The following is a 22,901-nucleotide window of genomic DNA, read 5'->3' on the forward strand; positions in this document are numbered from 1 at the left end:
GATCATACAGAGTTGAAACCCTAGTGGTTGCTATAGGGAGAATACAAATATGAATGAAACGTAATATCAGGCAGTGGTAATATTCCCTATTTGTAGCAGACTTAAAGCAAATACAAAGTTAAGGGGGAAAACCAGGATTTATTTCCCAATTATGTCCTAAGAATAACTCAATGTTGCATTGGTATTCAGAGATGGAGCAGAAAAGATATTGAGATCTACAGAAAAATAGTTTAGAAATTATGCATTTTGATAATCAAGTGTTGATGATTATTGAAAAATATGATGAGTCTTTTGTCTTTGGATATTTTGGAAATTTTTGTAAACATTTTTGAGAATATTTGGAATGATAAAATTGGGTGAAAGAGAAGAATACAAAAGAAAAACACTATAAATAAGGTAGACAGAAATAAAGGAACCATTTTATTAAAATCAAATTGTCACATGACTGTATTATCTTAAAAAAACAGTGTTCCTCTATTTTCACATCTTTGATAGATTTCATCTCTTTGTAATATAGAAAGTTTGTTTAAAGAAACTGATTTAAATGGTAATATGTTAATACTATTATAAGGTACAATTGGCTTCCATTATAGTTAGATAAATTCTTAGTTTCTTTCTCTGTAAAATGGTTATTTACATGTGCAATTTATAACCAGCTTTGGTGTACATATTATCAATGATCATTGTGGTGCTGAGATATAATATGCCATGAGAAATATTTATCATTATGCTATATCTTCATTCTGGGAAGATGTAAGCCAATTTAGGATTGATTTGCCATAATTAGTAATCAACTTTTTGTTAAATATTGTGCTCAAGAAAGTGGAGAAGTATATATTTTCTAACACAAAAATGATAGTACTTTCTAGAATATGGATTCAGGATTGATTGATATATTTTTTTCATTCATTTCTTTTTTTTTGGTCATTCCTTGAGAGTCCTCTTTCACCTAAATTTTTATGATCATCACAAAAAGATTTTAAAAATATTGTTACAAACTATAGTTTTATATTAGAAGCATAATACTTATAATTTTTTGTTTTTGGCTAAAGTCTATTTCAGTTTCTAGAATTAAAAAACAGGTTTGCTATACACCTTAAACATGTTAGCTTTTTAAAACACGATCGAGTTAGAATGAGTTTTTGAATATAAAAAATACTTTCCAAATGTATTTTTTCATCAGAGAGGCAAATTTTTCTTGTTAGTTTGGTTTGGCGTAATCAAGTAAAAGAAGTGTTCATTATTTGAAAAGTAAATCTTTTCATAGGATGGCTGGATGGATAAAAAGACAAAACCCTTACATATGATGCCTACAAGAAACTGACTTCAGATCTAAAGATGCACACAGACTGAAAGTAAAAGGATAGAAAAATATATTTCATGAAAATGGAAACAAACGAAAGCTTGGGTATAATATTTATACCAGACAAAATAGACTAAGACAAAGGCTATAACAAGAGACAAAGAAGAACTCAGTAATTCCACTTTTGGATATTTATCCAAAGAAACCCAAAACACTACTTCAAAAGGACATGTGCATCCATATGTTCATTGTGGCATTATTTACAATAGTCAAGATATGGAGGCAACCTGTGTGTCCATTAAAAGATGAATGGATAAAGAAGAGGTGGTACATATATACAATAAAATATTAACTCAGCCATAAAAAAAGAATGAAATCTTGTCATCTGCAACAGCGCAGATGATGGATCTAGAGGGTACTGTGCTGAGTGAAGTAAGTCAGAGATAGCAAGTGTCATATAATTTCACTTATATGTGGAATCTAGAGAACAGGATGAACAAACAAAATAGGAACAAGCTGATAGATACAAAGAGCATGTTGATGGTTGCAGGATGGGGAAGACGGGGAATGGGTGAAGAGGGAGAGGATTAAGAGGGACAAATTGGTAGTTACAAAACAGTCACAGGGATGTAGAGTATAGGATGGAGAATATAGTCAGTAGTATTATAATAACTATGTATGATGTCAGATGGGTACTAGATTTTTTGGGGTGATCATGTCATAAGTTATATAAATGTCTAATAACTGTGTTGTAACCTGAAAGTAATATAATATTATATGTCAACTATAATTGAAATTTAAAAAAATATTTAAAAAATAAAACAATACTTGTTGTCAGAGTGAGAAATGGTAGGTTTTTATCTAAGGGAGTGTGTTTAGGTTGGATGGATGAGGGAAGGCATTTATTTGATAATTTTAATACCTCATTTTTACTTAAATTCAATACATTTATCTTTATATAGTTTAAAAATTGAATAAAATTTCATGATAACTTTGTTATTAATTTTTACTCCCTTCAAAAAAGAAAAGTCTTTTTATAAAGCAGTAAGAAAATTCTCTTTTCAAGAGTGGTTCTTGAATTATCTTCACAAAAAGCAACATCATTTCAAAACAAAGCACAGAGTAAAGGGTCACGTGCAAGATCTAACTTGAAAGGTCTTTGAATATGTATTCTTGGATCAAGAGAAGCATAATGACATCTGCCTTTGATTATAGTTACATGAACAAATTCAAATTCTAGAGCTGTACTTAAAGCATTTCAACATACACAATGATAATATTATGTCCTTGGAATATGGCACATGGTGGTTATTTTTAACATAATTATATATGTCTGACTGGTCGTCTTTGAAATAAATTATTAAAAAGAAGACATTCATGGCAAAATCAAAATTTTTAATGGTTTAAGTCATTTCTCTTAAAAAATTCAAAATAAACTATTTGAATAAAGGTTTCTGTTTGTTTCACAATCAGTCGAACTAACTTTACAGAAACTGGTTTAGTTGCTAAAATGTTTAGTTTGTACCTCTGTACTATTAAATATTAATAAGAATGAGAAAATGAGGGATTTTTGATATGTTTAAGAAAATATTAGGAGAATACTAATGTAGGAAAAAAAATAATTAGTATGCATCTGTTTTCACAGTAGTCCTGGCTTCCTAATCTCCAGGAATGAAATCCTGTACAGATACGATCAATTTTATTTTGTGTTGTTTCGGTCCATTTTGCAGATTGTTTTAAATTTTACCACGATGGACTTATACAAAAGTAGTTTGTGCTGGTATGACTACATTGAAGTAAGAGATGGGTACTGGAGGAAATCAGCTCTCCTCGGTAAGAGATTATTCACATCCTATGTGGCTATGCATATTGTCTGCCAGTTAAAAGACAATCAACTCTTTTAAGAGTCATCTTAGAGTTAAAATTTATGTGACCAACGTTTTAATTTTCATTATACTTTTTAAAACCACAGCAAAAATACAGACAGATAGATACATAGATTGATTTAAATTAGCTAAAATTATGAGGTAGTACTCAGCTCTGAACATGATTTAGAACAGCTTTCACATGCATTATGCTTATAGTGTTCACTCATCACGAATTATAGTTTTAATGAGAAAACCAGATAAACTGTATATGTGTTGTTTTGTTTGCTAAGGCGTAGAATGTGAGCTGTTAAGTATGCGTTTGGTATCGGGCTTCTAATGCCAAGTGTATTAGCTTGTACAGTTTTGCTTCTCAGAGAGTTGTTTTTTTTGTGTGTGTGTGGCCGAGAAGAGACATTTGTAGTTTGTGTCTTAAGTTGTAGCTCAGATTTGGTGCTCACGAAAGCCTGCCCAACATTTAACCACAGACCACACCATTAACTTGCATGAGGCACTTTACTGTTGCCCTCTGTTTTACTTAAAGGTGAGAGCTGTTGTGAGCATGTCCACATCCATCCTATACTGATTTTTTTTTATTGCAACTTTTTCTTTATTCTTAGAAGTAGCTTTGCTCAATTGTGTTTATGTGCCATACAGATCTTTTTTCTTACCATCTAAAACCTGCTGAATGGGCACTGTTGTACTAACAGTGACAGCAGCCTTAGGGAGTCCAAGAAACCTGTTGAAATGTTTAAAACTAAGGGAAAAAAATGAAAATTTGAACTAATTTTGATAAGTCAGGATGAGGAAAACATTGTCTTGAATATTTAGTTTCTTAGCCTAGATAAAGCTATTTGTGAAATATGTGTATTTGCTCCAAAGAAAACATTTCATTAAACTCGTATTGAAGAATTGACTCTAAAGCTGAAATTTTGGAGAACATTTTTTTTAGAGCCCCACCAGCATTACATGCTGCGGTTTATGAGGGTCCTCCAGACTGCTTAAGTCTGATCAGAGTTTTTATATGGATGGCTTTCTCGATTTTCTCTAAAACCATGCTGCTTAAAAGTGTAACTATCAGACTGGCAGCATCAGATTCACTTGGAAGGTTGTTAAAATGTAGAATTTCAGGTCCTACTCCACCCCTTATGAATTAGAGACTGTATTTTAACAGACACCCTGCCAATTTATATGCACATTACAGTTTAACAAACACTGCTCTCTTTGCATGCCCGTAATTTACTTTGCCAGTTAGGAAGATAGTTCTTCACCTGTTAGCTGTTAGTATGAATTTGTTTTTTGCTGACTGCCACATACTAAAACTAGGTATGACATCATTGCCAGGGGCACACAAAAATGGATGACACTGAATTATCATTTGTAGAATTATTTCATGTGCATTGTCATATTTAACCATTTCATCATCATATGTAAGTTTAGAGCACAATAGCAGATATACAGTGAACAATAAATATTTGAGGAAGGTCGAGGGAAGAAAGAAGGAATAACAGGAATCGTTACATTCATTTGATATTCTACTTGCCTATGGTTACACAATTAGAAAAAATCTGAACTCATATTTAAGTCTTCTGTTAATATTTGCCGTCCTGCCACATCACAGATGATAGCTTTATGGATGAAATGGAATGTATGCAATAACGTAAGATACTTGGAGCAACATGTAGATTTCCCTGTCGTTGAACCTGGCTAGACAAAGAACTCCACTTTGAGCTGAGACACATCTTTAACCAAGCTACTCCCCTCCTAATGATCAGAGTGACTGTTTAAACCAGTTTCTCAGGATCACTTGTATTTTTCTCTGTTCTTCATAGAATAATATTTCCCACCTTGATTTATCATGTGACCTTTTACAAATATATCTTTTGATTCTACAGATAACGATACTGACATCAGATGGTTAATTTGAGGATGATACATTTTCATATTTTATACATAGAGACGAAGGGATTGTTTTTATTTATCTACCTTTATTAGGTAACTATAAGGCATAGTTATGGCTCTAGTTACTAAGAATAGGGATAGGAACCGAATCAGGTTTTATATATATGTAATTTGTAGCAAATGTGGAAAGCAATTAGAGTATAGAATCATATTTAGGAGTTTTTCTTTATTCTTCGATTTCTTTTAGGTAGATTCTGTGGGGACAAATTGCCTGAAGTTCTTACCTCTACAGACAGCAGAATGTGGATCGAGTTTCGCAGCAGCAGTAATTGGGTAGGAAAAGGCTTTGCAGCTCTCTATGAAGGTAAGTCACGCTGAGCTTTAGAGATGACTTCCTCTTAGACCTCTTAACAGAAATATCCTTTCTCTCAAAAAGCTGAGAGAAACAAATGCAAATTTATTAGAATGATATTGTAACTGTATTTTAATTATGAAGTTTTCTAAATCTGTATTACAATATTCACAAGGATGATTTAATAAAATTACTCAATAATTTAATTTGCAAGAACACTAATTGAAAAAAAGTAATAAATAAATAAAATAAATTGTGAGAAAAACTTTATTCTAGTACCAGTGATATAGTAACATATAAATGTACTCAGGGATGTGGGGAAAAAATGGCACAGGAGTTCTTAAACGTCCATTGTTTTTTCATGATAGTATTAAAATATTATGAAGAAACTGTCATTTTCCTTAGTACTGAATTTGTGTCTATTTGGTGCCTGTACTCTTGAAATGCTCGGTTATAGGAAACTGCACAACAAGCAATTGTGCACATTTCTGGAGCATGCTTTGTCTAAAGGAGAGGGTCAGCATTCAAGGAAGAATTTACTAGGCGCTTTGTTCCATGCTTCTCTAAAACAATAAATTGGCATTGTACTTCCTGGCTTTAAAAAGGGTTTCCTTCTTGCCGGGTTGTGGGTGGAGGGTACCCTTCTTGCTCCTGCTTCTGCCAGCACAGAAATTTAGGAAATTTAGAAGAGAGAAAATTTCTGCTTCCTTTAAACTTTTAAGTAAATGGAAGCGTTTGTTTCAAAGACTAACTGTATGGCAGTGAAAAGGATTATTTTGATGGAGCACAGATGTTGAGCGCATGATGCTAGCCCGCTGCCAGAGGCCCAGGGTTCTGTGGAGCTTCTCCCCTAATCAGCTAGTTTACCTGAGGTCAAAAAACAAAAACAAAAACAAAAACAAACAAAAAAAAACATACCTGAAAGAACCAGCTCAGGGAATCACAGAACAAACTCATAACAGACTAAATTTACAAAACCTCTAGAAGTTGTTAAAAGTTTTTAAAAAATGCTTTTTGAGGGGAAAGATGTGAATTAAGTGGATTAAAAATCATATATTTCTGTTCTGACTAGTATCTAATATTTATAGTTAGGTGGCTGAGTTTTCTTTTTCTTTTTTTTTCTACCATCTAAATATTTACAACAGTATAACAAGCCAACTTTGATTTTTATAACCTGGTCTTTATGGGCTCAGCTACAGGTTATCTTCGAAGAAAATGAAAATGAAATGGCGTGTCTAGATTTGTTTATTTATTTTTGCTTTCCTCAGCGATCTGTGGAGGTGAGATACGTAAAAATGAAGGACAGATTCAGTCTCCTAATTACCCCGATGACTACAGACCGATGAAAGAATGTGTGTGGAAAATAACAGTGTCAGAAGACTACTATGTCGGATTGACCTTTCAGGCCTTTGAGGTAAAGTCTTTTAGGCAACCTTCATGGAGCGTATGCTCCATAAATGACAGTGGCATTTAAGGGGCTCCTCATTAAATAAGCAAAGAACCAGAGAATCAGCTTTTTAATCAGCCAAGAAGCAAAGGATGGCCTATAAAATGTGACATCAAGAGCAAAAGCATATTTTTTTTCTTCTTTCCTCTTGTTGCAGGCATTTTCAAGAAGATTAAAGTGAGTTTACATTATCTGTGTTATTTGAATTAGATTGTTTGAAGTACTGACAATAGTTTCTTTTGACAAATGCACAGGCTTGTTTCACAAGACTGCTTGAAGGGCCCATTAAATAATAGAACTTTTATTTCTCTTCTAAACTAAGAGGTTAAAAGGTAGACCGTCTTTTTTGTTATTGGACTACATTCATTTTTAACATTATACAGAAAATTGTTTATATCAGAAATAGAGATTTAAGTGTTTTTAGGAGCTCTCGACTACACCAAAAATATTTATTGGGGAAGAAATCACCACTGACATTGCGTTATTAGATGAGGGCAGAATAAACCAAAGGCCAGACAGAATTCTAGAGTGAAGTCTGGGTCCCAAAATGCCAAGCTGGCTAATGAGTCATTTTTGTGGGGGTTGGGGCAACTGAGCTCGGAATAGAAGCCAAGAGATGAAGGGGATTTGTCAGGAACTCCAAAGTATGTTTACATCAAAGAATTAGTCTAGAAAGGGAGAGGTGAAGTGAAGTGGGAAGAAAGGATGAGGTGGCGGTGGCAGTTCTAGGCAGAGGTTAGAGATCCAGATGCCATACTGGAGATGATTTCTTCACTGATTAGATTATTTCTTCACTGTCCAAGCAATCAGAAGGCAGTAGAGAACCACATCCACTGCCAGCCAGGGTGAACTGCCACTGAGTGCGGTGACTGTGGTGGTATCTGTGTCCCCATAGCGAAAGCACCACGGGAACCCAGGCATTACTTACGCGTAAGCCCAGGGAATCTTACACCCCCCACCTTCACTGTATAATATGTTTTTTGGTACTTGTCTCTACCCCTTTACATGTACCATTTAATTTCCAAGATATAGTTTTCATTATCATGAAAAAAAGATCTTTTCTGTTGTGATCATGATGTTGATGCTCTTGATCGTTTTGCATTTTTGGAAATGTTGGTTCTCAGATTGTTTGATTCATATTTGAAAATTTTGTTATTTTAATGGATCAATAAGATTGCAACAGACCACTTTATTCTTAACAGTAAACTAAAATTCCAACGGACCACTTTATTCTTAACAGTAAACTAAAATCGAATAGGATCTGCTATTTAGACAAAAACAACTGTTTTATTGAAAAATTATCTACTTAATGAGCTTATTACTTGTATTTTATGATACTGCAAGAATTAAGTGTTGAACTGTCTTTTACTATATAATCCAGTGTTTTATGGAACTCTATTACAGAACTGATGTCAGAGAATGCATTCATGCCACACATCTAAAAACTAAATGCAGTTTCTGAGGTGCAGAGATTGTTGGCTCAGTTGATTTTCAGTTGTTTTTTTTTGATATATCAATATAGTACCAATGACGTTCTTTAAAAAGGAGATAGTACTAAAGACAAACAGGAAAGATTTACATCTCAGGCACTTAGAACCATGCCTGACATGGAATAGTCACTTAATAAATACTTGTTGATTGAGTGAATGAATAAATTATTACGAAGCTTTGAGACTGAGGAAAAGTCATGTCGTAGTTTGGCTCACAGTACATTTTATTATCTCTGGTTTCCTGTCCTTTCTTCATTTTGCATTATTTCCTTTTTTTTTTCTTTATTCATTTATATACTGGACATATTTGAATGTCTAATAGGCCTCTCATCTTTAAATGACTAAAATCAAACCTTTGATTGTCTTGTCATCCTCACTAACCCAGTCTTCTTCAGTCTTCCTTATTTTGGTATTTACTATTTCATTATGGCAATATTTATTCAAGGAGTATCCCTAATTCTACTTTTTCTCTTAAATCCTGGGGTCAGTCCATTGGCATATTTCATTTATTCTGTCTTCAAAACACGTCCCATACGTGATCACTTTATACCTACTTTCTGGGCGCCACTCAGTTCCCACCACCGCCCCTTCTCTGGGAATTTGGTGAGAGACCCACATCTCTACTCTAGCCCTGTATATCCTGATCTCCACACAACAGCTAGAATGATACTTTCACAATGTAAATTAGATTATAATACCACTTTGCTTAAATTATATCAGCGGTTTCCATCACCTCCTTAAAAAGTCCTCTCCTGGTAACTCTAAAATATTTTCTTACCTGCAATTTCTATAAACCATTATTCTGTTTTATTTTAGTTCATTGCACTTACATCTACTGGAGTTTCTGTTATGGATCTGTTTGTTTACATGGTTATTATCTATCTCACTGGATATGATCATCAAACAGTGGGGATCTTACCTGTCTTATTGATCACTGGATCTCCTGCTCCACTAGATGAATGATTAATATTTGATAATGGGAGGGATAGATGGATGGATAGATTATATTTGAGTGTGTGTGAGTGCAAGATGATCGGTGGGTGGAAATTAATATATCCTTTCTTTATCAAAGGTATGCACATTTCCATATAGAAAGAAACAAGCCATGGATAGGTAAAAAGGGTTTAGATTATAGAGGATCTGATATGTGATGTGGCTGAATTTAGAGTGGAGATTCTAGATTCTAAGAAATTCAGAGGTGACAAGGAATTTAGAGGTGTCCTAATGTACCATCCAAATCTTCTAGATAAGGATACTGAACTTAATGCCATTAACCTAGTGTCACACAAGTGAATGCTAACCCAGCATTGAAAGATCAATCTTCATTATTCACAGGTTCTGTATTTACAAACTCACCTACTCACTAAAATTCATTTGTAACCCCAAAATCAATACTCATGCTGCTTTCTGGGTCATTCTTGGACATGCATAGAGCAGCAAAATATTTGAATCATCTGATATGCACATTCCCAGCTGTCATGTGCCTTAAGGAGAAAATATATGTTAGATAAGCACTGTTCAAGCATGAGTTATAGTGTTTTGGGCCGTGAGTTCAGTATTAATGAATCAATGATATATATTATGGTGGCTCTAAACAGAAACAGACATAAAAGAAGGTCATGTATTGATTGCTTGACAAAATTTTGTGACCAGAAGTTCGCAAGAACCTAACCCTGTATTTCCCTGGGAGCAACGTATCCACTAATTCATTGTTTCCAGTGACTTTGTAGAACTTTAATTACTGTGAATATCGAGGATTGACTGTATATATTTTTTAATTTGTTCTAGTGGTCATTAGGTGGTTTATTTTATTTAGTCAGTTTATATCAATTTGTTTTTGTTTACATGATATATTTGTTTTTGTTTACATGACATATTTTCAATATACAGCTTATCCATTTTATATTGAAAATGTATAATTTTTAGAAAGTCCTCACCAGTCTTCAGTGTTTTGTTGTTTTGTCTGACAAAACAGTTTTTATTCACTGATATGTAAGTCTGCCTTTTTTCAAAAACTGTTTCTATTTTTGTAACTTTTTCATTTTCTTTGTTACTCTTTCCCTTTTCATATAAAAGGGCCCTTAAGGTAAACTTGTCCATCATTCTTGTTGAAATCTACTATAAAGAATTTATTAGCTGTCCATTATTCATACCTTTCTGTGAATTTATGTCATGACTCTACTTCTCCTAATGCTTTCTCAATTTTAATGTAAGTATGGAAAGAAAATCTGAACAATGCCTTTGTTAATGAATTTCAGAGATGTCTTTGAGCAGGAAAGGATACTATTTGGGAGTTTATAGAATCCTGATACTTCTGTAATATATTCTCTTTGGGAAGCTTTGGTGCATTGCTTCATAAGGCCAATAGTGAAGTGAGTTTGTGCATGAATGTAGATCATATCTAAAATGACTTGGGAGAGCTTGTCTTCTGGTCAGCAGCAGTGCTATTTGTAAAGAAGCCTCTATACTGTTTTTACTTGAGCACTTTCAGTATGCAGAAACACAGAAGAGTAAAAGTTTGGAAGACTGAAAATGTTTATAGTAATAACTTCCAAGAAATGTCAATAAAGCAGAAACGAAGTGAAATAAACCCATATATTACTTATGTTTACATTGAAATCCCACATACATTAATTTAAGTTGGATTAAGTTTAAGGTACTTGTCAACATTTCTACACACTCGTGTTTGGTTACACTTCCCTTATGAAAACCGTGGATGTTTAATGATCTTACCCATCGTTACTGCAAGCTGCAACATTCTATTTATAAAAATTTTTATCTCGGCACTTTGTGGATTGCTTGACTAAAAGTAATCCTTTAATTCCTTTAAGTATTTTATATTAGTTTAAGTAAAGTAGACTAGTCTTTGTGAATGAACTAAGAAGCCCAGGCAAGGAGATCTTAATTAGTTCATATTTTTATGTTTGTCATATAATATTTTGGGATGTTTGGCTAAGAATATATATTGTTTAATGACTATAAGAGAGAATTAAGTAGCTCTTCAGAATTATGGTTTAGGTTATAATTCTACTCTGAAAGGTTAGTGTGTGTTCATTTAAATAAACTTGTCCAAGGTCACACAATTCATAATTGGCAGCACTGTGATTGAAACCAGCTCTGTAGCCTGTGCACTCTTGTGCCCAGGACCTGGTGGCAAAGAGAGAGAGGCACTGACATTCTCTCATAGCTTTCAATTCTTTCCCTTCATAACAATCTTCACTTGCACATTCGTGTTGTTTAATCAGCATATGTCTGTCAGTCAGGGACATGTCTATTTCATTCATTACTCTTTATACACTGTCAAATGTATATTATCTGGCCATAGTAGTTTTTCAATAAATATTTATTAAATGTATGAGTAGTTAAAAATAATTGTGTCATGCAGGAAAAAAAAAAATCTGTGGCAACATTTAAAAATCTGAGTCACATAAAAATAGATTTAACCTAGACTTATGATTTTGATTTTCATAGGTTGAGAATATTTATTTTCTTCTTGTCCTTTTTAGAACTGCAATGATCTATGCATTAATATTAATTAAAATTAAATAGTAATAATAAAATAATATTATTAAATGACAAAATACTAAGGATCATAGCAATAAATTTTAAAAGAATGAGCTATTATTAAGCTTTTCTCCCTTTATTCAAAATTCTTTTTGTTGATAGCATTATTGCTTAGACTTTAATTAACTTATTTTTAGTGATAAATGCTAATTTATATTGTTTTTGTTATAGTCATACTTTGACATTTCCCGCAAAACAAAAAATAATGACATTAGCATTGTTCCAAGTGTATATAATTTTACATGATATTATCTATAAAACTTTAATCATTCATGCAGTTGATTGCATTAATTATATTTTGAAACTACATTCTAACAGTCATGGGACAGAGTATTTTTTATTATGGCAAAAGACATAAAATTTACCATCTTACCATATTTAAGTGTATAATTCAGTAGCATTAAGTATATTCACATCGTTGTGCAGCCAATCTTCAGAACTCTTCATCTTGCAAAACTGAAACTCTACTCAATAAACAACTCCCCATTTCTTTCCTACTCCCAGCCCTTGGCAACCACCCTTCAAGTTTCTGTCTCTATGAATTTGTCTAGGTACTTCATGAAAGTGAAATCATATAACATTTGCCTTTTCGTGACTGGCTTATTTCCCTTAGTGTAATATGCTCAAGTTTCTCCATGCTGTAGCACATGAAAGAATTTTCTTCATTTTGAGGCTGAATAATATTCCATCATATATATATGCCACCTTTGTTTATCCATTCATCCATTGATGGATATTTATATTGCTTCTAGATTTTGGCTATTGTGACTAATGCCACATAAACATGGATTTATAAATGTTTCTTTCAGACCCTGCTTTCAATTTTTTGAGTATGTACCTATAAATGAAGTTGCTGAATCACATAATTCTATTTTTAATTTTTCAGAGAGCACAAAAGAGCTTTTTTTGAAACTATTATCGAGAAATTTTGGTGTTTTCAGAGCTTTTTACAAATAACTAGATATTGCAGTAGATGTTTTTGCAACGTTATATTTATTTGGAAGTTTGTTTATAAAATGGAGGCACAGAGTACGAATGAGTTCTATGCCTGGGCATGGATCCTCCTTCCGGGGCTGGCTTTCCATCAGTGATTAGAGATTACTCACATGCAGTGACCATGAAGCTCTGCACTGGCTGGCGGTTTTAGAATGAGTCTGACCACCTTAGTTACCTTTAACTGATTTTAGTTCTTGATAAATAGCAATTACTCAGCTTTTTTATGCCTCCTCTCTAGCCTGCCAGTAAAGGCGTGAGCCCCTACTTAATAACTAAATGTAACAGTAATCCCTTCTGGCTGATCTTTCTGCTTGTTCTTTCTTTGTGTATTTGGATCTACTTCCAATATTATTTCAATACCAGTTTCCTAAAAATGTTCAGAGCTATCGCTTTCATTGTATTCTCTATGAACCTATTAGGTCTGTTTACATTACGATAAACTTGCCACATTTGTATATGGTTTATGCTCTGATTACCTTAAAGTCTGTAATAAATTAACATCATCATTATCAAAACAAATTTATTATATGTGTAATTATGCATGACCTTGCATTTAGGTCCCAGATCTATGAACTGTGTCCATGCTTTAATTTGAGAAGAAACTGCTTTTTCCTTTTTTTTTGTTTTTATAAATCATTGACTTTGGTGTTCTTTTTTTCATGGAGCTTAAGGTTCCTGGCATAGCATCAACGAACTTATACACTTTCTAGCTTCAACCATATTTATTTCTATCCATTCTGTATATTAATTAATGAAGTAATTGATATAGCTAGAGAAAGTGTTACGCAAATGACATAAATAAAATAATTCAAACTTTCCTTTGTGCTTACCATCATTCTCCTATGGAGATGTAGTCGAAGAGATATAATTATAATTAACACCAATACAGTAGATTCATAGTGCTGGCATTGCAATTAGAATTAATGCAATTAAACTGGAAAAATATGTAAACAGAAGTCACTGAGGTCACTGATAAGATATCTCAGATCGTTATGTGAATGGATAACGCATTTCTAAATATCATAAATTCTATATATGAGGCACATTTTATTTTCTAAGCAATTTGACAACTGTAGTATTTACTATGTGAGAATAGACTGTATGTTTCTATTGTATTTACTCTTAATACTATGTGGATAATATTTAATATGTAATTCATAAATAAGTACTGGTAGAATTAATCCTAAAGTTGTTATTGTTATGCAACTTACCCATGAAATATTTATCCTTTGTGTATTATACAAAATATTTAAACTGCAATTTTTGCTCAGTAACCACTAAGAATACTATACATTAAAATGTAAATTGATCTGTCGTATATCTATTAAAAGAGGAGTGAGCTTTATTTGCAGAGAAATATCCATTTTCCTATTTCTTTTTAATCACTGAAAAAATATAAAATTTTTGTTTTATTTGCAATAGTGTCTGTATTGTTTTTTTCCTTGTTAGTACTGTAATTTATAAAAGCAATAATCTCCTCAAAATAGTAAATGAAAAGCCCTTTTAAATTAACCTTATTTTTTTATTCTATTGTGGCTTCTAGAATGAACCATTCTAATTTTATTTACGACAAGGAGCTTCTTTCTTCATTGTGTGTCCTCTCTTCCTTTCCTCTTCTAGCTCATTTTTTTCTCTCTCTTCCAATATGATTCACTAGTCAGGGACTGTTCATTCCTTGATGCCCTAAGCAGGTGAGGATTGGATGGCTTGCTGAGACCTTTGGTTATTTTCCCTGCAGTTTTGTCACTAGTTCAGTATTGCTTATTCCTTCATCAAACCCTATACCTTGAGAGTTTTAGATATTATTTTATATATCCCCTTGACCAAAGAACAGTTTTTGGCCATCTGGAAATGGCCTCATATTTATAGAGAACTTTGAATTTGAAAGGATTATATTAAAGACTACGAGAAGAGAGCATACATATAGCTGGTCAGATCATCCTTGTCATCCCTGGTGACTAAGTTACTACTCACTCTCCCTTACCATCTTTCTATTTAAACAGTCACGGTCTAAAAAATGCGCTTTAAAAATAAGTTATTGGATTATGCTGAGTGAAATAAGTCAGAAAAAGATAAATACCCTATGATTTCACTGATATGCAGAATCTAAGGAACAGAAAGAACAAATGAATAGAAAACAGACCCATAAATAATAGGGAACAATTGGGTGACAGCCAGAGGGGAGGGGCTGGGGGGCCGGGAGAAAGTAACGAAGGGTTAAAGAAGTACAAATTAGTAGCTGATAAATGGTCACAGCATAGGGAATGCAATCAGCAGTAAGGTAATGGCTAGGTGAAGAGACAGAAGGAAGAGAGAGTAATCAGAGGGATCGTCTCCTAAACTGTATACCGATGTACTGTATACTTGAAACTAATGAAAAATTAGATATTATTTATATAAAATATTGTCCATTCATTCCCATAATCCCACACAAAAAGAGAATACATTTTTAAGAAAAAAAATCTAGATTTATGAATCAGACTCAATGAGCCTGGTAGAGCACCCTTCACTCCTTGTCCCCCAACTTCTCTCACCTCTTTTCTTGTTTCACTTTATGTTTTTCTGTAGAATTTACTACTTTCTAATATTTTACGATTTCATGAGTTTTCCTGTTTATTGTACCTTTGTTCTCTACCCACCAGTAGCATCTAAACTCCGGGAGAGCAAGGTTCTGCTATTTTGCTGAATGACACATACCAAGCAGTGAGAAGAGTACCTAGCATAGAGTAGGCACTGACCTTTTGTTGAAGGAATGAGTTAATCCTGATAGTGAATGAGAAAAAGCAGCAAGTATAGTTCTTAGTTCTAACTAAATCTGTGCTTCAAAATTTATTTTTCTGTTTGTCCTTATGCTACCTAATTTGAAGACTATCGCTGTTAATATTTTGACAAATCAGGAAACAGATTCCTCAACCAACTATACCAGGAGTGAACATATTCACTGATGTTTGTTTTGTAACAGGGGAATTCCAGATATTAGTATATTGAACAATAAGTGACAGGATGTGACACTTTTCATGGTTTTCTAGCTTCAAATATCTAATAAGCATTTCTAGCTTCAAATTTCTAATAAATTCTGTATTAAGAATTCAGAGCTAGTGCCTATTTTCTACGAAAATATAAAAAGCAAGAATTTTATTTAGACACTGTCTCATAATTTTTAAAATAATTTGTAAATTTTGGTTCTGTTGCCTTTAAGAGTAATTCAGGGCAAAAGCATAGGTCCATGAATTTGCAGTTTTCCATAAAGTTTCATTGGCCAGTGTTCTGATCTAATATTTGCATTTAGTTGTTTAAGGAGGGAGACTGAGTTCTGCCAGCTAGTATGAATCGAGGGGAATGTGTTGAGGTACAAAGGTCGTCTAAATGAGCCATGGTACCTTGAGAAAGGGTCAGCCAGTGCTGATTCTGCAATACGGTTGTCTTTCTACATGCAGCTATGCTAACTGTGGGTAAGAAATTTCTTAGACTAGGAGGTAATGTAATCACATATTATCAGATTTTCCTTCAAAAATATATTTGTAACCTAAAACAGTCCAGTATTTGTCCATACAATTTGGACCTAGCTTCTCCATGAATAAAATAATGGTTTTCTTGATAAACTGTGAGCAATGTTTTTATAACTATATTGCTGAACAAATTTTACATAGCTTATAGCATAATCTGGCCTAGACTTGGAATAATAATTTTAAGTATGAGGTTTGTTTGTTTTTTAATTTTCTAAAGAATCACAACTTGTATTTTAATTTTCTTTTAAAAGGTAGTTACTTCTGTTGATCTACATACATGTAGATGCCCTGTTCCACAGATTTCTTTTTAACCTCTCCCTGTCTACCAGTATATGTCCTTTATTCATGGACGGTATAGATATTACCATGCATACATGCAAGAACTACTCATTTGATATAAGTAATTTGTTATATGACCATGTCAGAACTGTGACACAGAAAATACATAATAATCTTTCTATAGAAATTGTTTTATCTATTAATGAGATATATGTTCACATATTTTTACTCTTTAAGATTGAAAGGCATGACAACTGTGCCTATGACTATCTAGAAGTTCGAGATGGAGCCAATGAAAATAGCCCTTTGATAGGGCGTTTCTGTGGTTATGATAAACCTGAAGATATCAAATCTACCTCCAATACCTTGTGGATGAAGTTTGTATCTGATGGAACTGTGAACAAGGCAGGGTTCGCTGCCAATTTTTTTAAAGGTAACTTGGAATAATTTGAAATGTGAGATTTTCTTTGCCAGGGATAAATGTGGTATGTAGCTTTGACTTAGTGGATAATTAAAGTTTTATTGAAAGTTGAAGTATGCACTGTTCATAAAGGTATTTGGGTGGGTTTTGATGGAAATGGTGATTGGTAAAATACTGGAATTTTGAATTTTGTAGCACAGGGTAGGAACTCTATTAGTATATTATACCAACTTTTTAAAAATGAAATAGATAAAATGGCAAAATCCAGAAAGGGATATACATACAGGGAGGAAATATTTGCAATATAGTCAACAAAGGATTCAAAACCAGAAAGGGATTTATTGACTTGTAGTTGATTAGTTTATTCCAGGTGGCAGCATTTCCAAATCACCCATTACAGAGTGGCTTCCACTACACTGGAGACAATTTATGGCCTCCTTAGTGGAATACCTAACATGTATTTTTTTTAACAAAGAGTTATTATTGATCTGATACCTAAAATGTATTTTTGACACAGGGTTAGTACTGATAAGCCTTAATTTTGAATTTCATAACTAAATTTTAGTTTATTTTTATGTGTCACATTTAGTGTATATTACTGAAGTAAAAACAAAACTATTTTAGTGCAAATAGTAACATCAAATATGCATTTAGAAAATTCATAGGCACTTAGATGTGTCAGTGTAGAATAAAATTATTTTATGGGAAGAGAAAAAAATTTCTCTAGACTGATTTTTATAGGATAAATGATGGATTCAGTTGTATATGTCCAAATTTAGCGTGATTAATATCTACCATTTTCATTATTTAAAGAACAGTATAATGGATTTTCCCTAAAAGTTAGGTATTCATCATGTGAATTGAAAGGCAGAGAACCTTGGCACTTTTACTATATGCATTCAAAGTATTTATTAAAATTTACATTTATATGCTTTAAACCTCTGTTATATTTTACAGTATAAGAAACGTGCTATCAAGATTCTCTCATGTGATGTTTATATGTTTGGTTTTCAAAAACGTGTAGTGTTTTGCTGATGCGTAATTTCTCCAAAGAATATTGTTGCTAATTCCCTAACTCAAAATAAGTTATACCCGAAGAATGAGATTTGGAGTAGCTTGTCATCTATGTTTTTAAACATAGTATATATATTTTCATATGTACATTATATATATTTCATGTTTCAATTATAATTAAAATAGTATATGCATTTAAAAATAAGGAATGATTATATTTTCTGGATTAATGTGTCTATATAAAAACACTGAATCCTTTAAATTTAAAGAGGTCCAGTAAGTTCTGAGTTTTTTCTCTTTAATTTATATTCGCCATAATTTCTTTAAAAGCATTTTCCAGGATATCTAGCAAACTATGCTCTGAAATCAAGAGATGAAACTTTTTTTCTGTCAGTTTTCTGTTTCATTCTGAGAAATCTCTATATGGGTTTCACTAACCTTTTGACTTTAAATTCAGAAAAAACATACTGTGTCTGAGGTAAGGTGAACTTCAGGTGACCCTGCTATAGGTTTCTAGTACTTCTCCGGGTTCTTACATGTTCTGAGGTTGAGGTGACGTGAATTTTTGTTTTTCATTTATTGAGGACTTGCAAATTGTTCCTGCTCCTTTGTTGAAGCAACCACTTGTCTCAGTTTCATTCAGAGCTATTAAGCATGTTGTGGTTCCAAAAAATTTTGCACCTTAATATATAGAAACAAAGCACACTCTAGCTGTTCTCTAACGTTTGCTGTCTTTACAGAGGAAGATGAGTGTGCCAAACCCGATCGCGGAGGTTGTGAGCAGCGATGTCTGAACACTCTGGGCAGTTACCAGTGTGCATGTGAACCTGGCTATGAATTGGGACCTGACAAAAGGAGCTGTGAAGGTGAGACTGGATTCGTCCTTGGCGTGCCCTGCCCGAAGCCCGCTGCCCCATTCCTTTCTTTCGTTACAGTCTCATTCTCTTTCTTTCTGCCTCCCTCTTCCTTTCCTTTATAGTAATGTCTTTCCTCAACTAGTAAGATTCAATTTATAGTCACGGCTGATGTGAAACTTTGTTGAGTTCTTGTTATAAAATCAGTCATTTTCTCCCTTGGTTACCAATGAGGCCGATTGTCTGTCTGTCTGTCTGTCTGTCTATCTATCTATCTATCTATCTATCTATCTATCTATCTATCTACCTATCTATCTATCTATGTATCTATGTATCTATGTATCTATGTATCTATCTATCTATGTATCTATGTATCTATGTATCTATGTATCTATGTATGTATGTGTATGTGTATGTGTGTATGTATGTATCATCTGTCTATCCATCCATCCATCCATTCCTCTATCTATCTATCTATCTATCTATCTTTTTATCTATCATCTATCATCTATATCTATCTAGTTTATCTATCTATCTATCTATCTATCTATCTATCTATCTATCTATATATTTCTATTTTTATGTCTATCTGGACCTAGATTTTTATCCACCCATCTATTCATCTATTATTTATTTTAGTCTTTTCTTAACATAATTTATGGGTCATCTCCCTTACTAAACTATAGAACCTCGAATCTGAATTATCCTTGAATTTCTAGCATCTAGCACAGTCAGATGTGAAGCAGGACTAAATGCATTTTATTAAAGATTCAGAAACAAAGACATTTTGTCATGTTTGCTACATTTCTCTATAATTCTAAGATGAGGTATCTTGTACAGTGTTTTGTTATTAAGTCCTGTTATCTTTTCCTTCAGCATTTAAAGTTGACTCTTTTCTATTTCCCCTGCTCCACTGTGTTACAGGTCCCATACTAGAATTACAGACAAAATAAATGGATTGATCTGATTTCCTCCATTCTATTCCTCACTTATTCCACTCTAAAAATTTCTGCCAAAATCATTTTAATAGAACATTATTTACATTTATATATTTATTAAAGTTACTTTGGTGTTTCTCAAAAATGTAAGCTCTCTAAGCATGAGCATCTTGTTCTCTACTGTATCTGTAATAGAGGACATTATAAGTAGCAAAAGTGGCAGAATTATTTGCTTAGTGAATAAATGCCACACCCCAGTTGACCTGTTTCTTCTTAAAAGGTTAAACTCTTCACTTTGACAAACTACTAATCTGCTCCTTATCCTTCACTTTGACAAACTACTATCAAACTACTAATCTGCTCCCTATTCTGAATAAAATAGGCACAATTATGCAGAAAATGCAGTATTTTAAAAACAGAACATTGTATATCAGACACTATAAAGAAATATAGCTATTATTTCTGTGTAGCTCCTAGAAATAAATAATTTACCTCATAATAATTTAACAAAAAGTGGCAAACATGAAAGCACAGGTAGTTTTTTTACTCTATATTTATAAATATAGTTACACACACACACACACACACACACACACAGTGAATTAAAGTAGAGACTAGTTATTTTAGGTAACTCTTGACTCCCTGGGAATTAATTATAAACCATACAATATATATTCTTTTCACTGAGCTTACTTTTGGATACTCTGATTTTGCTAAAGGTAGAGAGGTGACATAAATAATACCTCTGAAACGGATCATCTAAAGGGGAAGGAAAACATCGTTAAATGGAGTTTTTGGAATTATAACTGTTCTGTTTGCTATAGATTATTTTCCTGTTAGCTCCAGCAACTCTTCCCAAGAGTTTCTTGTCTTGGGAAAAAAGAGTTTAAATAAATAAACATTGATTTTGGTCTTTCTACATGAGACCATATTGTACTTTATATGTATCTTTTCATTAATTCTCACAATAACCATATGGTATAGACATTGTACCCATTTAAAATATAAGAAAACCGACACCCAATTTTCTTTATATTGCTCATTTAACTTTAAAGTGATTTAAAATGTTGTGGTAGCCATAATTTGCTGGGCTCCAAAGCTACAAAATAACAGGTTATAATTGGGATTAGATGATTACCATAGTTGTACTAACGATTAAGGAACAGAGACTGCAGCTCTTTAGATTTTGAAAAATCTGGAAAATAGTTGAAATGCTGAGATGTTTGGATATCAAGGGGAAGGCGCTAACAAGGGGATGACCTTGTTAACGAGAAACCTTTTCTTTTTCTTTCCTTCTAGCGGCTTGTGGTGGGCTTCTGACCAAACTTAACGGTACCATAACCACCCCAGGCTGGCCCAAGGAGTACCCTCCTAATAAGAACTGCGTGTGGCAAGTGGTTGCACCAACCCAGTACAGAATTTCTATGAAGTTTGAGTTTTTTGAATTGGAGGGCAATGAAGTAAGTGAACAATAATTTTTTTTTTTCTGTTATGTTTTGGGAACCACTGAAGAGAAACTGGTAAACTAAAATAGAAAGACAGAATGTATTTCAGTGGAATAATAATATAATGTCGTAGTCTTTCTTTGCTCTACTGCGCATTTCTGCAACTGCTTATGATTCCTGTTGGCATTGGATAATATTTTAGAGTGTTTCTGGGAAGATGAAAATTACTCTGAGGAAGTTTTTACCTAGTGTATTAATGCATAGCATTTTTTTTTGATTTGTTAAAGAACTATAAAAAAAATTAGGGTCAGCTTTATGTCACATCGACTTTTCTAGAAAAAAATAAACCTAAATCCACAGGTTGAATCATAACAAAATTACTCATTTAGGGGAACCTGGTATCTTTTGCTTGTGGAAATGGGTATATTTTCATTATATAAGTAGTTTTTTATTATGAATGTACTCGTGGTTCACAAATAAAGATTAATACTTTAACTTCAATAAAAAATGCATTTAGTTGATATTATCTTTCTTTTACAAAAGCTGACTATAGTAAAGGTACAGTTTTCTGCCTTGACCAGATTTAAACAAGTGAAATTTTTTTTTTTTTTTTTTTTGGAATATGCTCCTGTGTGTTTTTAAATCTCTAACGGCTTTGAGGTAGAAGTTTCCGACTTTCTTGTTTCCTTAAAGAAAATTGAGTCTGAAATATAATGAACTTATATATTTCAGAGAAATGTAGAATTTCAGAGCTCAGTGGACATTTCAAGATGTTCTTTACATCATGTTTTATGATGAGAAAGACTATATTTGTTTTATGATGAGAAAGATTTATATTTGTAACATATTTTATCCACATGTAACAGCTGTCCTTTAATTTTATCTGAAATTTGAGAAACTGTGAAATGAAGAAAATATTTTTTATAGTATTTTTTAAAAAGCTTTCAAAAAAGTGGCACTTTTTGAAAATGGGAATCTCCCTGCCAGTTCTGTGGTTTGATACGGATTTTGTGTTGAATGACTTCTGCTATCTTAGTTTTCCCTAAAGCTGTTAGCTGTGGCAGAGATGACATTTTGATTCATTAATTGGTAGATGTTCCTTAGAAGTTTATATTCAGGAGGAAGGATGGTCAATGGATTAAATAAATGGAGCATTGTAATCCAAAAGTGTTTTCTTATGGTAGTGGTCTTTATTCATGGAAGAACCCTTGAGAAATATTATAACATACCTCAGAATTTGTAAACATATCATGATGTTACTGTGTGGAAGGCCATTGCAAAATTCTGTGTATTTTCATAGCTTGATGTCTTAGCTATTTCAAATAAAGGGATGAGCAAAAACTTGACCTATAGAATATTAAATTAAGTTAAAGCTTTATTATTTTATTCATTACACTGATATCCTAAAGGGATGTCAATGTCAGACAAATTTGGCCTTGGTAACATTTTCCCATCCTGTGTCAGAGGCCTCTCTAAACAAAAATTGCAGCTATAACAAAGTGGATAGAAAAACTTATTTCAT

General features: G+C 32.9%; 1 protein-coding gene across 4 annotated transcripts in view; it reads left to right on the forward strand.

Annotated features, from left to right (window-relative positions):
* The window catches only part of TLL1 (tolloid like 1), a 165,874-nt gene that overhangs the window by 111,995 nt on the left and 30,978 nt on the right, over nucleotides 1–22,901 (forward strand). For all 4 annotated transcript variants that reach the window (XM_039876316.1, XM_039876317.1, XM_039876318.1 and 1 more), the window contains 6 exons: nucleotides 3,034–3,136; nucleotides 5,318–5,434; nucleotides 6,691–6,836; nucleotides 16,945–17,140; nucleotides 18,883–19,008; nucleotides 21,234–21,394. In XM_039876316.1, coding sequence (XP_039732250.1) covers nucleotides 3,034–3,136; nucleotides 5,318–5,434; nucleotides 6,691–6,836; nucleotides 16,945–17,140; nucleotides 18,883–19,008; nucleotides 21,234–21,394 — 849 coding nt within the window. The remainder of the gene's footprint in view (nucleotides 1–3,033; nucleotides 3,137–5,317; nucleotides 5,435–6,690; nucleotides 6,837–16,944; nucleotides 17,141–18,882; nucleotides 19,009–21,233; nucleotides 21,395–22,901) is intronic.

The sequence above is a fragment of the Pteropus medius genome, unplaced genomic scaffold, assembly GCF_902729225.1.
Source record: "Pteropus medius unplaced genomic scaffold, Ma_sr-lr_union100, whole genome shotgun sequence".
NCBI classification, from domain to species: domain Eukaryota; kingdom Metazoa; phylum Chordata; class Mammalia; order Chiroptera; family Pteropodidae; genus Pteropus; species Pteropus medius.